Source organism: Ovis canadensis, chromosome 20, assembly GCF_042477335.2.
Source record: "Ovis canadensis isolate MfBH-ARS-UI-01 breed Bighorn chromosome 20, ARS-UI_OviCan_v2, whole genome shotgun sequence".
Lineage (NCBI taxonomy): Eukaryota > Metazoa > Chordata > Mammalia > Artiodactyla > Bovidae > Ovis > Ovis canadensis.
The window spans coordinates 56,051,072-56,066,113 of NC_091264.1; the positions used below are offsets into that span (position 1 = coordinate 56,051,072).

The 15,042-nt window shown below is 47.6% G+C and overlaps 1 protein-coding gene across 16 annotated transcripts in view; it reads right to left on the reverse strand.

Moving 5' to 3' along the window:
- The window catches only part of JARID2 (jumonji and AT-rich interaction domain containing 2), a 231,140-nt gene that overhangs the window by 36,983 nt on the left and 179,115 nt on the right, over positions 1-15,042 (reverse strand). For all 16 annotated transcript variants that reach the window (XM_069563841.1, XM_069563848.1, XM_069563839.1 and 13 more), the window contains one exon: positions 4,319-4,495. In XM_069563841.1, the coding sequence (XP_069419942.1) occupies positions 4,319-4,495 (177 nt within the window). The remainder of the gene's footprint in view (positions 1-4,318; positions 4,496-15,042) is intronic.

Consider the following 15,042-nt stretch of genomic DNA (forward strand, 5'->3'; position numbering starts at 1 on the left):
GGTATTTTGGAAATTGAAGAAGAGTCCTCAAAATAGAAGTTGCTACTGTGACCCTCGAGTTCGTGGAGCTGAGGCTACGAGCACACGTGATGCCGTCCGTGTCACTTCAGATCACGTATTTTAATAAACCACATCTGTTTCCAGTAGGATGCCCAGTGGATTAAATGAGAACATCAGGGTCCTCTGGAATGTCTGCACAACTAAACACGTGCTGAGGACACCAGGCTCTTGCAGGGGACTGCTGTGGTCAGGGGTCAGACCCCCAGGGATCTGGGTGTGCCCCAGCCCGGCCAGTTAGACACGGAGGGGGAAGGGAGGTGGAGAGAGGGCTCTCCTGTATCGGCTTCCAGGGGCCCTGCTCCTGCCCACGCAGGTTCAAGTTCAGGGGAGAAACGAGACCAAGCAGAACGCCGCCGGCAGCTTGGTTAGGTTCTACTCCCTTCAAACCAGCACAGCCTAAATAAAACCATTTTTCTAGATCTGCAGGCAGATCAGGTTTTGGGGCCAAACCTACCCCCATGATAAAGTGTTCCCCACGTCTTCTGTGCATTTACTTCCGCTCCTGGGAGAATACAGATGCCGGATCTCCCAACACACCTCACATCTCCAGCTCACAAAGCAGCGAGAAGCACCACCAGACAAGAGAAACCCAGTGTCATGGAGAACGAAACAAGCACCACGGCCTCCTGCACAGGCGCTGCACCGAGCGCTCTCACCACGCTGCAGACGGACAAGTCCACGTGGTCCGGCCCGAGGCTCAGCAACTGGCACCAGCCTGCTGCTCACTGAAAGGCGACCAGGCCCTAGTGCCTTACACACCTAGTCAAGTTTGGGGCGCTGACGGTGTTCTCAGAACCTGAACCAGAAAAGTCCATTTTTCTGAATTTGAAGGAGGCCTCCTCTGAACCCCAGACAGAAGACACAAGTGGGCTGGCGCTGGTCCTGGGTAAGCCAGAACCACGGCCTCATACACCTCACCTACCGTCCAACTGCTCTCTACAGATACAACCACCAGCCCACGGCCACACCAACAGATGAGGTAAACACCACCTGCACTCCCCCCTGGAAACTTTCTATCCCAAGCGAGCCCTCTTTAGGAATATCTGTGTCATTCTGTAGTCTTACGTCACATTTAAACAAACATTCACTTTTGCAACTGATGGGTACCCATAATTAAATCCCATTACAAGGAATTCCAAATAATTCTCCTCAATAGTTACAAAAGAAAGAGTCTCAATTAAAAGAACAAAACAAAACCACAACGCAGGAAAGACAAGCTTAAACTGCTATGGGAATCGTGCCATGTTTGATCTCTATGTATTAATCATGGAAACAGAGTTCTCGGGGGTCTGGTCCTGACTGCCTGTGAGAACCACTGGAGTCCTGGGCTTCACTGCTGACACTCTCTGTAGCTCACACTCTAGTGGACACAACCCTGCACCAAGTTTCCTATGGGTCAAAACAGGAGCAAGAAGACAAAGAATGGATGAGAATGGAAAACCGATGGAAACAGGGTGGGATGTAAACATTTTTCATCTGAAAAACATACTACTGTCTCAGAGGAGAAAAACAAAATTTTAGGGATCTTCACCCAGCTAATTTGGTCTTCTTGGAAAAGCCACTTCCCTTGAACAGACAGCAATGCCCAACATCCACTGTAACAAATCTCAAGGGTAATGATGCCTGTACATGAGACACCAGCCATGATTATTTCTTTATTCTAGGATATAAATGAAGGACACGAGTTTGAGCAAGGTCCGGGAGATGGTGAAGGACAGGGAAGCCTGGTGTGCTGCAGTTCATGGGGACACGAAGAATTGGACCCGACTGACCAACTGAACAACAAAAATAAGTGAAGGAAGGAACAAGTGAGTGCCCATCCTGGCTACCTTGCTCGTTTCATACAAGAGGAAATCGAGAATCAGAGAAAACTAAATGCCTACCACACAGCTAATTAAGCCTTGAAAAGGTCAGGAAATGAAGCTCATGACGACTGTTTGATGCTGATAAAGGCCTTACGGGAAAGGATAAAGGTGAGGGTGGGGGAACAAACGCGTGCATCACGCAATTTGGTGTCACAGTATAATTTCAATGATCAAGAAATGGCCATGAAAGAACAGTATCCCAGAGCTGAACGTTCGGTTTTCAAAGATGACTGCATTCTAGTTTCACCACTTTGGGGCCATGGCCCTGTGATAGCAGTAACTCCTTTCTCTGGTGGTAAAGACAGTGTTTTAAGGAATCTCCTTACACCCTCCTGCTGGGGACCTACTCCCCAGCGTCACTAAGTCACGCTTTAATAACCTGACGTTGGCAGTTCGTGTCCTTGTCCTGGGCCTTCTTCATGCCACAGAGGATGTAGGTAAATAAGCTCAGCTAAATAGGTATTGAAAGCTCACCATGTTTCTAAAATACTGCACCTGAGGCTGAAATTGGCTTTCTCCAAAGCGGACTTCTCGTTTAAAAACAAAACAAAAAAACTCCCTCTGAGTCACGTGAAACTGGAGGAGCTTTCCTAACAGCCTGTGTATTTCTGAGCAGGCTTAAGCCCCCTCCTTCCACTGGCCTCACATAAACCCTCCAGAGCCACAAGCGCCACGCAAAGCCGGGGGCCCCAGGCACTGGCTCTTCACCGCTGCCAGCCGGACAGGAGCGCAGACCCACCAGCGCCACAGACCGGAGCTGCCACAGAGCACAACCATCCACACGCGGCCCCTGCACGACGATGGCGGCCTCCGGGGCAGGGGCACCAAAAACCTTGACTCTTAGCAGCAATCGGCCACTTTTAGTGATGGGTACAAGACATCAGGTCTTCCCTTTCTTCAACTATAAAGCAAGAAACGTCTCTTGCCCTGACCACCTCCCAGTGACTCTGCTGGAGAGAAGTAGATGGGATCAAAAGATAACGTAGATGAACACACCCTAAAATCTATCATACGGAAAACAGCTCTCTGGTCTCTCACAAAGCAGATTTCTGAGATCACCCACTAGTTAGAGAAGCCACCCCTTAATATGAACATGTCTACACACAGCTAGCTAACAGAGGCTATACAAACACTTCACTGAGTGCCTTCGTTACAGGTAAGGAGGCTGAGAAATACTGAGCAATACACTGAGATTACTAACCTCATCTCCTCAACAAACTCTAAGGTCTTTAAGTCACATCCCTGCCATCTCTCTACGCCACCTAAATAAGCAGCAGGACAAATGAAAAATCACTCAACCGTCAAGGCAGAAATGCCAACAACAGTGCAGGTGGCCAGATTCCCATCACACCCAAGTGATCCTGGTCCTACAGGTCCATCGAGTCCAGAAAGACTAGCAGCAGCCCAGTGCTCAGCCGTGAAGGAAAAGAATGAGACGAACTTTCCTCTGCCTCCATCGCTCACTGGCAGCACCGATTTTCTGTCGTTTGTAGATGAGGACGCTCTACATTCTAGGGTCTCTCTGAGTCCCAAGGGATGTACGATCTCGAGCAGAGAACCTGGGTAAGAGCTCACGGAAAGCAGCCATCACTTCTCACTTCCTTTCCCACCCCCGCCACACCCCACACTAATCCAGCTACTCATCAAGTTCTCTCAGCCCCTCCCCTGCAGTATTCCTCTATCTGTACTCACATCCTCCCATCTATACTGCCACCTTTCAGTCCCTTGTTACCTTGAGCCAGGTAATTGCCTACAATTATAGCCTTTCCATGGGTTTCCTCTTCTTGAAATCATTTCCCTTTATGAAATCCTCTTAATTGATGCCAGCTTAATCTTTTCAAAATATAACTCTGATTGAGTCAGCTCCCTGTTGGAAAACCACTGGGCACTTTCCATGGTCAACTCACTTATACTTTCCTCTTTCTCACAGCCGATCTTTCATTCTTGTTTTTTGGGGCTATGTGTCCTGCCTCTGGAATGTTAACAGTCAGGGGGAAGAAAACAAGTCTAGTTCCTACTACACATGCATGCCCCTGATCTCACAAGCTGGGTAACTGCTGGAGCCACAACAGTAAGTGAACGACAGCAGCGTCTTCATGAACTCATCTCGACCACGCCTGTTCGGATGCCGTATCTTCCGCCTCCAGCACCTACATCTGTGGTCTTATGGAATTTACCATCATCTTCACAAACTTAAGAATATGTATCCAACAATCTATTTACCTCGAACACAACTGTTTGGACCACTTTATACCGCCAATCTCTCCGTTAAGTGCCTGGTACTTAAAGAAGTATGCAAAGCACCTTCATCATCTTCTCAACATATGACCTACTCCGCCTTTCACTCAAAGCTCTGGGTTTTATCTTGAATCCAAATTCAACAGTGGACCTACCATGTCCGTTGTGAACATGCTTGTGGGTTTTCCCTTTCCTGGGGGTTGACTGGCATGAAGATGAAGCGTTGTTGGCGGCTGCTTTGACGTCTTCTGTCTCATCGTCTTCCTCCTCAACATCCTCCTCGTCCTGAGAGCTTCCGAAATACACCATGCTGTTGGGCAGCGCAGGAGAACCTGGCGGGGTCAAAAGGAGGGGCATAAACACGGGCCTGAGTCTCCACCCCTTCCAGAGCCCACTTCAAGTGGAAAGTGAAAGTTGCTCAGTGGGGTCTGACTCTTTGTAACCTCCTGGACTGTACATTCTGTGGAATTCTCCAGGCCAGAATACTGAATTGGGTAGCCTTTCCCTTCTCCAGAGGATCTTCCCAACTCAGGGATTGAACCCAGGTTTCCCGCATTGCAGGCGGATTCGTTACCAGCTGAGCCACCAGGGAAGCCCAAGAATACTGGAGTGGGTAGCCTATCCCTTCTCCAGTGGATCTCCCCAACCCAGGAATCGAACTGGGGTCTCCTGCACTGCAGGCGGATTCTTTACCAACTGAGCTATGAGGGAAGCCCAAGTGGGCCCATGTACTAAATTACAAACTTAAATCCTCATGACTGAGCAGATAAAACAAAGCAATTCATCTCTACTGCCATTTTTATTTTTCAAACATCCTCCAGGAAATAGAACTCTATCTGTGTCCCTTTAACAGATTTCAAGCAAAATCCCCCAGCAGGGAGGAGGGACAATGCCATTTACCAAACATAACAAATCAAAAATTTAAAAATCTCATTTGACTACTTTTGAGAAGGGAGTGGGGAAAACACCAAAGACTGAACTGAGCAAACAAAAACCCTACCCACAGTGTCAAGGACATGAGACTATTTTGGGTTACATCGTCTGGACTTAAACAGTATGAACTTAAGCAAATGAATGTAAAACGAAAAAAGAGAGAGAGAGACAAGTGATAAAAACAAAATATGACATTTCCTTATAAAAGGAATCTGTCTCATATGCATAGGGGGTGAGTGACAGGTATGGATTCCAAACTCACAATATATTTGGAAGCTACTTTGATATTATGATCAGGTTAATAACATGTAAAATTATTAAAATAAATTCCTGAATAATACTAACTAGAAGACTGGCTTAAATTTAAAAATCAAAAAAACCTCTTCATAGAACTCAATCCCCTACTCCTTTTACACCTTAACCTCCTCATCTCCAAATGTTTTTGCTTCTGAACCTAAGACAGAACAAGCTCAATATTACAAAGAAGCACAATACCGTTCTTTATTAAATCATGACTTTTCAGAAGGAGATCTCTCCATTCACTGGTATACTGTTTGGGACCAAAGGCTGTTCATTTTTTAAAAAATAATCAATTAGTCAGTTAATTGATCAGTTAGTCGATCAAATTTTGAAACCCTTGAGTTAATTTCTGGGAATAACTTTCATTTTCTTTCCCATTAAGTATCCTGAGGACAGCTGCTACCAAGTAACAGAAGAATAAATGGTAAGTTCATTTCTTCTCTTGCCAGCATCCTGTGAATGAGATAACACTTCAGGAGTATCTGTTAAGACTGAAGTAACTGAACGTGCTCTCCTTCCCAAACTGGATCTCAAACTTCAACCACAATCGCTAATTTAACCATTCCAGCATCAGGGCTACCTGTTCTAACACGGAGATGGACGTGAACGAGCAGCCTCAGAGCACTGAAGTGGCGAACCACGACTGCCCAGCTCCCGGAAATGCAAAGACAGCACCTTCCACTTGTTGTCAGCATGACCTACTGATACTCAAACACCCCAGCCCGCAAGTTATGTGGGCCACAGCACTGAAGGGAAACGAAACTCCAAAGGGATGTGTGTGACAAGCACTGGAGACACTCCGACCAAAGCCATTTCCTTTGTTTTCTCCCCTTTGATCATTTCCAATTAGAAGCAGGTTCTCAACAGAAGGAAGGTCTGTCAGAGGCTTTGGGGAAAACCATCTGATCAAGCAGAAGTTAGAAGATGCAGCTTTAAAAAAAAAAAGAAAAGAGGAGGAGGAAATATCTGGCCTTTTTCCCACTAGAACAGTATATTTACCCTTGTACTAAGTGGTTTTACAACTAGTACAAGATTGAACAGAAAAAGAAGTGACACCATCCTTCCCAGCTTCATACTTAAAAGTTTCCAGTCAGAACATATCATTCACAAAGACACAGAATAAGTACCTCCAAGGCCAAATGTACCTACACTGATGGGTCATTTCCTGCTGTTGCTGCTGCTGCTAAGTCGCTTCAGTCGTGTCCGACTCTGTGCGACGCCACAGACGGCAGCCCACCAGGCTCCCCGTCCCTGGGATTCTCCAGGCAAGAACACTGGAGTGGGTTGCCATTTCCTTCTCCAATGCATCAAAGTGAAAAGTGAAAGGGAAGTCACTCAGTCGTGTCCAACTCTTAGCGACCCCATGGACTACAGCCCACTAGGCTCCTCCGTCCATGGGATTTTCCAGGCAAGAGTACTCGAGTGGGGTGCCATCGCCTTCTCCAGGGTCATTTCCTAAATCTAACCTTAAAAAAAAAAATCTTTATTGAATTTATTACACAACTGCTTCCGTTTTATGCTTTGTTTTTAGCCATGAGGCATGTGGGATCTTAGCTGCTCAACCAGGGATAAATCCATACCCCTGCACTGGAAGGTGAAGTCTAAAACCTCTGGACCAATAGGGAAGTCCCATAAATCTAAGTATTTAAGAAGAAAACCAAGAAACCTTATTTCAGCACTCAAAAAGAGGTTCTGAGTTAACAAAAAAATTATAAAGAAAGAAAGGAAAGGAAATTTCCCACAAACGCCAACTCATTCTAGCATGTGACATGACATCAAGAAACACATTACATGCTGTCAGACAGAGCTGGGGACTCAACACTTGGAAGCGACAGGCTCAGCCATTAAGTTTTCCTCTTCAGTAAAAGAAGAAAGAGGTTAAACACACTTCAAGTTCCTTCAAGATCAAAATAGCCACACCTAACTTCTCTCAAAGAAAGGCCTCCCTGCACACTGTCGGATGCACTGACCAGCGGCTGAAATCAGAAAGCAGATTATACAGTCCCACACAGAGCAGGTGCCTGTGTAGACCCTGCAGTAACTTCCCGAGCTCACTCTGCCCCCCACTGGAGGGAAGCAGGACTGCAGGATGGAATTTCAGGAAGTAAGCCAGTACCCCCTCGCCTTGCTCCACCCCACCAGGATCAGGACAGAAGGCAATAAACTCTGCAACTGAGGCCATTTGGGAGCAAAGCAAGTCCGCCCAGTTCTGGGCAAAATCCACACGAACCACATGAGAAATTAAGAGGTAACCACCACCCAATACATGAAGCATCACATTCCTTATGTTCAAGACTCTGAGAAAGGGGTGAGCACTAAATTTATGCCAAAGAACTAAAACGGAGGAAATGCTGAGGAGCTCAGTTCAGAACCCAAGTTTCATTAATATCCTACAGAAAGCAAATAGGGTATTTTTAACAAAAGAAGAAAGCAACCAAACTCATGAATCCATTTCTTTAAACAGCTTCTCAGCCAAGTGTACACAGCGATGTAACCTGATGCGTGTTCTACAAAGGAAACGTGCAGTAGGAAGCGAACACCAGGGAAGGGGTGCGGAGCAGGCTCCCTGAGGGAGTCACTCTTAAAGCAAAACTTACAATAATATAAGGTTTTTCTGATGGGACTGGCTCTGCAGTCAAGAGGTGGAAAAGACACAAGTATGGGGTGGGGGGCGGCGCACAGGGAATAAAAGCGATTGCTTTCACCCTAAAAAGTAATGTGGGTTCTCTCCTAAATGACTTGCTGGTTGGGCCTAAAGACAAAGCATCAGCAAAATAAAAGACAATACAGGTACTCAAATAAGAAGAGGAATGGAGAGACTCCTGTGATGAAAGGAGAAGAGGTTAGTGGAGGAAAAAGACCAGTGCTTGATCATAAGGAGCCTTGGGCAGAAAGGTCAGCGCTAACAGAGTCAGGATGCCCTTGGCTCAAATAATAAGCTTGTGCCAATTCTCCTCTCTGCATCACGGCCTGGGTGGAGCCTTACCACCTTCCACATTTCTTTTTTTTTTTTTTTTTTTGGTTCATTAACTTTTATAAAGCATTTTTTTGTTGTTGTTTTGTTTTGTTTTTTTTTTCCACATTTCATTTAAAAAGCCACTGCCAATCTCAGGAGTGGCCTCATCAACTATAGCTTCTCCCCCAGAAGGAACATACCTTCAGAATTTTTCTGGATATCTGCATACGTGTACCTCTCGTTAACCTTGCTAACAAGTTAAAGCATGCAGAAAAGACTAAATCCAACCACACTGAATATTCTAAACCTCGGTCACCACATAGCTACTGGTAATCCCTCTAAGACCCGCTGACATGTCCACTTAGAAGTGATGGAGAGGGTCAAGCCAACATTCCAGATCAAGGGGAACCACAGCACCCAGGAAAAGGCAGCAAAAACAGCTTTTCCTTCTCTCTTGTTGACACAAAACCAGGAAGATCATCTCACATGGCATGACCAAGGTGAGAGAGAAACAAAGACTGCTAAAGACTGCTAGATACCTAGAAAGTAACTGCAGAAGATCCTCAAATAAAAGAGAGCCAAAAGCATCTGAGAAACCAAACTGATCAGACATTCACAGAGAGCATTTCTCTCTTCTTAGCCAAGATACAAGCTCGATTAGCTAATTTACAAATAAGCTTAAAGGAGGAGGAATCTGTTAGACAAAGAAACAGATGAAGGAAAGGGTATTTCAAAGCCTTGAAAACAGCCAGTAGTCTGGACTATTTATCACTGGTAAAATCACCCCCTTCCTCCTTATAAAATGGGTGAATGGGTCCATTTGCTAACCCAACTGAAGCTGTGTGCATGGAAAGTTAACATTTAGCATCTGAAAACAGAAGACTGCGTGTTTTTAGAATTTTTGATTAAAAATTGTCTGCAACTCATAGATTCTCACACTTAAGAAGCAAACTTCCTCTCTAGAAAATTTATTAGGGAAACTTTTTGCCTCCAAACATCAGGTGAGGTAAACTTTTGAAAAGCTCATTGTGGGCCTAGCATTCAGGAAAACAGGGCATGGATCTACAGAGATGAAAACAGGATGGGAGAGATGGGAAATACAACAAGGAAAAGCTTCCAGAAGAGAAATCATCCCCTCCCACGGCAGACCACTACGGTAAAAACAAGGGGTCTGAGAAAGGGCTGAGTGGCCCCACCTGGTTCCTGGGGTGGGCTCACTCCCCTCCGTAGGTGCCAGCCCCTCTTGTGAGGTTAATCAACAAGTCAGAGAGGTCACCTCATCACACAGAATAACTCCGACTATCTCCGCCATGGGCTTCCCTGGTGGCTCAGAAGAATGTAAAGAATCCGCCTGCAGTGCAGGAGACCTGGGTTCCATCCCTGGGTTGGGAAGACCCCCTGGAGGAGGGCTTGGCAACCCAGTCCAGTATTCTTGCCTGGAGAATCCCATGGACAGAGGAGCCTGGCGAGCTACAGTCCTCAGGACTCGCAAAGAGTCGGACATGACTGAGCGGCTAAGCACATCTCCTCTACAAACTCTGTAGTTTTAAAGCAGTCATCAATGAAAGGTGAATGCTTTTAATGTTTTAAGAGGGTTATGGATGGCATCGGAGAAGGCAATGGGACCCCACTCCAGTACTCTTCCCTGGAAAATCCCATGGACAGAGGAGCCTGGTGGGCTGCAGTCCATGGGGTCGCTAAGAGTCGGACACGACTGAGCAACAACTTCACTTTCACTTTTCACTTTCATGCAATGGAGAAGGAAATGGCAACCCACTCCAGTGTTCTTGCCTGGAGAATCCCAGGGACGGGGAGCCTGGTGGGCTGCCGTCTATGGGGTCATACCAGCAGCATGGATGGCATAGGGAATGAGGGGCAGGGGGTATACACGTATAATTACAGTTTTCTATTAAAATCACAGACAGCTTTTTCTCTCCTGATTATTCAAGCGCATTAGCAAACGTAAAAAAAAAGTCTGAACTTGGATCAGTCGGTGGAATCGGGAGTGCAGAACGCATCTGTGCTTTGCCAAAGCCGTATTTCATTACTTTTCAGAATTAGTTGGCAATGTCTCCACAATATTTACTGAAGTGAAAACCAAATGTTTTCATCTGGACAAAAATCAAACTGTGGTATGTTACAACCACAACAGAAATCATTTTAATCCAAAAGCTTGCTTTCTCTAATTTGGGCTGCGGTTTCTGTAAAATTGGATTCTTCTCTGTGAATCATGTACACACAAGCCCTCTTTCTCATTATCTTCCCTCCCCCGACCAGTTCTTTATCTTAACAAGCTAAACACAGCCCGTTCTGCTAGATTTTGGAAAAGACCCTAAAGGGATTCCCCGCCCGCTGTCATTTAGCTGGAGAGTCAAATTCTGTAGCTTGAGCTCACACACTGTGCCCCGGATTTGGCATGTTTGTGATGGATCTTCAGGATACGCACAGAGAATGGAAGCAATCGGGCCCTACACCACGTGCTCAGACACTCAGTCGGGTCCAACTCTTTGCAACCCCATGGACTGCAGCCCACCAGGCTCCCGTTTCCATGGAATTCTCCAGGCAAGAACACAGGAGCGGGTTGCATTTCCTATTCCAGGGGGTCTTCCCGACTCAGGGATGTTCCGTTTCCTGCACTGGCAGTTAAGTTCTTTACCACCAGCACCACCTAGGAAGCCCCTTATCATATTAAAAAAATAAAACTTCAAAGGGAACAGGTAGGGTCTGGGGAGATAGTTATTCACTGATTCTCTGAGTTCTAGGAGAGGAGAGCTCCATCCTTTGAAACTGAACAGTCATCAGAGAAAGTGGGTGCAACCTTGGCCCATTAATCCCACCGTCTACGTACCCAGCACTGACCCAAGCACCTGTGGCCCACCCTCCCCCTGCACACTCAGGCACCCACACACCTAATACAAGTGCCGCGAGAGCCCAGGACAACTGTGACACACGGAGTGATGGTCTGTCTCTTTCTTCCACATCAGCCTTTACGACTGACCAGGGAATAAGAATTTCCACCAGGGTTTCCCAAGCCCCGCCCATTCCCATATAACTCTTAAGATCGGGTACTAAATCCATCTGCTATTTTCTTTAGAGTGATTTACTTTCATGATTTAAATGACTTTTCTCTATTGTATCAGTAGAAACTTAATATCATGCGCCCTAAAAAGAAAAGGTAATTAATATTACGATCAAAGTTTTCAACATTCACCCTACTTCATTTCTGGCACCACCAAGCAGCAGGACTCGGGCAAGAGCCTGCCAGCCAAAGCCCAAACACAAAGGGGGCCCCTAGTTCCTTATGGTACACGGAGAAGGCTGGATAACGGAGCCTCTACTCAAACTGATCTTCCTTTTAATACACACACATCAAAAACAAGGGCGCCAATCACTGGACTACCTGGAGTCTGAAAGTCCAGGGCGACATGCCAGCTTGGCAGTCATGTACCCACTTGTTGGGAGACTCAAGTTTACTTGCCTGTACAATGGGCTTAGTATCTTCATACGTAACAACTGTGATGACCCCGAAGGCTGTGAGGTAACACAGGAGAAAGCTCTCTCGACACCCACGTGGCAATGCCACTTTTAGGGTGACACATGGCTCAGGAACAAAACCCACAACTATGAAAGCAGGCTGCCCCCTTCCACAGGTGAGAGCAAAGGTGATTTACTTCCTACCTGCTTTCCTAAATGGGAGAGTCTGCAGACTGGCCACTGGGAGAGGATGGGGTGGGGCCCAGAGAGAGGACGGAAACACAAAATGAACTCAGTAGCTAGTCTAGAATTTGGGAACAGGTGGCAGAGCAACCTGCGAGGGCTGCAAAACTTCAGCCCTTGGGAGCCTGTTTCCAGGAAGAACAGGGAGGAAGTGGTGATGCTACTGTCCTCTCAGAGGCCTCCTCTTCAGTTACGAGCTCCCAGGTGTGGGTGCCTGACCCCACGTCTAGGCAACGCCTCCCAGCAGAGCAGAGCTTGGGAAATCCCACGAACAGAGGAGCCTGGCGAGCTGCAGCCCACGGGGTCACAAGGGTCAGACAGGGCTCGAGCCGCCACCGCCACCGCCAGAGCGGGGCACGTGTTCTGTTCGCAAGAGCCCTGACGCGAGGGGCTCAGCGACGCAAACCACCTTCCCTCCTGACACGCAGCTCACAGGGAGACCCAGCCAAGCACAGAGACGGGAGAAAGTGCCTTTGATTAGCAGCTGGAACAATCGACTTACTACTACCTTCCCCCCTTGTCATCTATACCCGTGGCTTAAAACACACATGAACAAACACACATCTGGTCCAATGGAACAAGGTCTCTGGATCTCTCTGAAGCAAATGAACGCAACGCACAGGTCACACCACACGGAGAGCACAGTGGGCTCAACCTACGTAACTTCCACCCATCATGTACACGGCGGGAAACAAGTCAGAGATTCACTTCACTGCGGCCACACAGAGGCCACCTCAAGTGTGCTCTCTCTACGGAGAAAGCGCCCACGGACCTTAACAGAGACGTAAATACAGGGCAAGGGGCACCGTGCCCTTAGGACGTGGATACTGGCCCCTTCAGCGCTGTCAGCTGTCGGCCAGGTGCTCCACAAACAAAACAGGACTAACCTTACTCCCACATTTCCGCCCCCAATGACCGTCTCTAAATGGGATTTCAGAAAGGATGAGAAAGACTGAGGGAATCAGCAGAAAGTAGGCAAGAGGCCGGAGACAATCTGAGAAGCACACTGACTCGGTGCCGGCAGCCACAGGCGGGGAGCAAGGACTGGCTTCATCCCCAGGGAGGGCAGAGCCTGGTCAGGGGCCAGCTGGCCTGGAGCACGGCCAACCCTCTGAGCAAAACGTCTTGGAGTTTGAACGACCGATCGAGGTCACAGAGCAATTAGAGGGGCCCCATCCCTCCCCTCCTGGGCGCTTCAGGAGCCGATGGTTTCATATTTCTTCATAATGAGCCTGATAAACTCTTCTGGCAAATAAACTGCTTGCTCAGCACAACTCAGCCAAGTGTACAGACTCTGCTGGAAAACCAAGCGTATGAGGAACATAAGGCTGGTTTAGTGTGAAGAATCGTGAGGACAGCCACTGGAATCCTCAGGGTAGCGAGAACATCACTTTGTCTGTTACCCCTCCCAAAAAATTAAGATGCAACACCTCCCCAAAAGGATTCATCCAGAAAAGAGTTGTGTACCACTGTGACAGAGGTCCCTGCTCCCCAAAGACTTCCATCAAGCACTCCCATTTCGCTCAAGCAAGTTCATTATCAGAGCCATGGTGCTCCTCGCAATCGGAGGATTATTTAATTGCTTTCTAGCAGGTTAATCCCCTTTCATTTTGTGACCTCTAAATCACCCCAGGCTTTTGCATTTGCCCTACCTACAATTTATTGACCTCAATACCCAAAGTCAGTATTCTATCGAAATACGCATGCCTTGCCGATAAAGCTGGCGACTGTCTTTAGAAAGTTCCACGGGTGGCCTGTCTCTTCCGGTACCTGCATTCTCCTTGGCTGGTCTTTTAAACTGTCCCTCCTCCGTGTCACTTGGAGGAACCTGTTCCCCTTCCCTGTTCATCTCCTAGATTTACCAGGGAATACCAAGGGGCTGGATGGTACCACAGGCCCCATCTGGCCCGCTTTGCACCCGCAATTTAGTCTAACTCCACAGCAACCACATGCTGACTGCACATCCATTTTACAAAAGAGGACACCAAGGCCGAAAGCTTTAAGTCACCTGCCCAGGATCCACGAGCATCCATCGGCCTCCTGCCTGTCTTCCTGCAACAGCCCACTGCTTAGGCTTCAGTTACCTTGATCCATTTTTCCAATGCCGCCACGATCAGCTTATTCAACAAAGGTCTAGACCCGTGAGGCCTCCCCGTCAGCCTGGGCCCACAGCACCTAACACATCAGACTCTCTGCTTTAACGAGGGGCCAGCTCTCCAAGCCACGAAGTCACCCGCCCAGCCTTGGGAGGGGCTTCTGCAGACCTTTCTCTGTCTGTAAGGCCAGCTCCCTGCTAGAGCCTGCGCAGGGTGCCCTTCCCTCCGCTCCACCTGTGCCCTCTCTGCCCGGCACAGCCACTCTGACACCTGCATGCCAGGCCAGTCCACTGCCCCCATCACGCTTTCCTGTTGTAATCTCTGTTTTCTAGTTTCTGGCACTGAAAAACAGTTCAATAGAGGCCGAGTTAATTAGCAACTCAATGACAAGTGATAGCTGAAGATTCTCTAGGACTTGGGAAACAAAAGGCAAGTGGTCCCCAAACAGAAAGGATTGCTTCACCAGGGCTGCGGGAGGGGGCGGGGGGGGGGGGGGGGCGGGGGTCTTCCCTACTAACTCCTCCTGGAAAATAGCTCTCTTCTTCCCTGTGAGGCTGGCCTGTGATGCCCAGGGTCAGAAGAAGCAAGCATGTAGGTGTGTATTTTCAGGGATCCTCTTTATTTGCACTGCCCCCAAAAGAGAAAAATATAAATAAGAGACTCATTTAGCCTGCCGCTGCTCCACTGTTCGATTTTCAAATCTGCAAATAGTCATAGAACAAAGAGAAGATGACAGAACTCATTAAGAACAACAATGACAAAAAATGCAGCGATGGTACAACCCCCCTTCTCTGCAGATCTACACCCCAAGAAAAAGACTAATTATGCCTCTGGCTGGACCCAGGCAGACCCTCTCCAAAGCAGCCATTTAAAGATA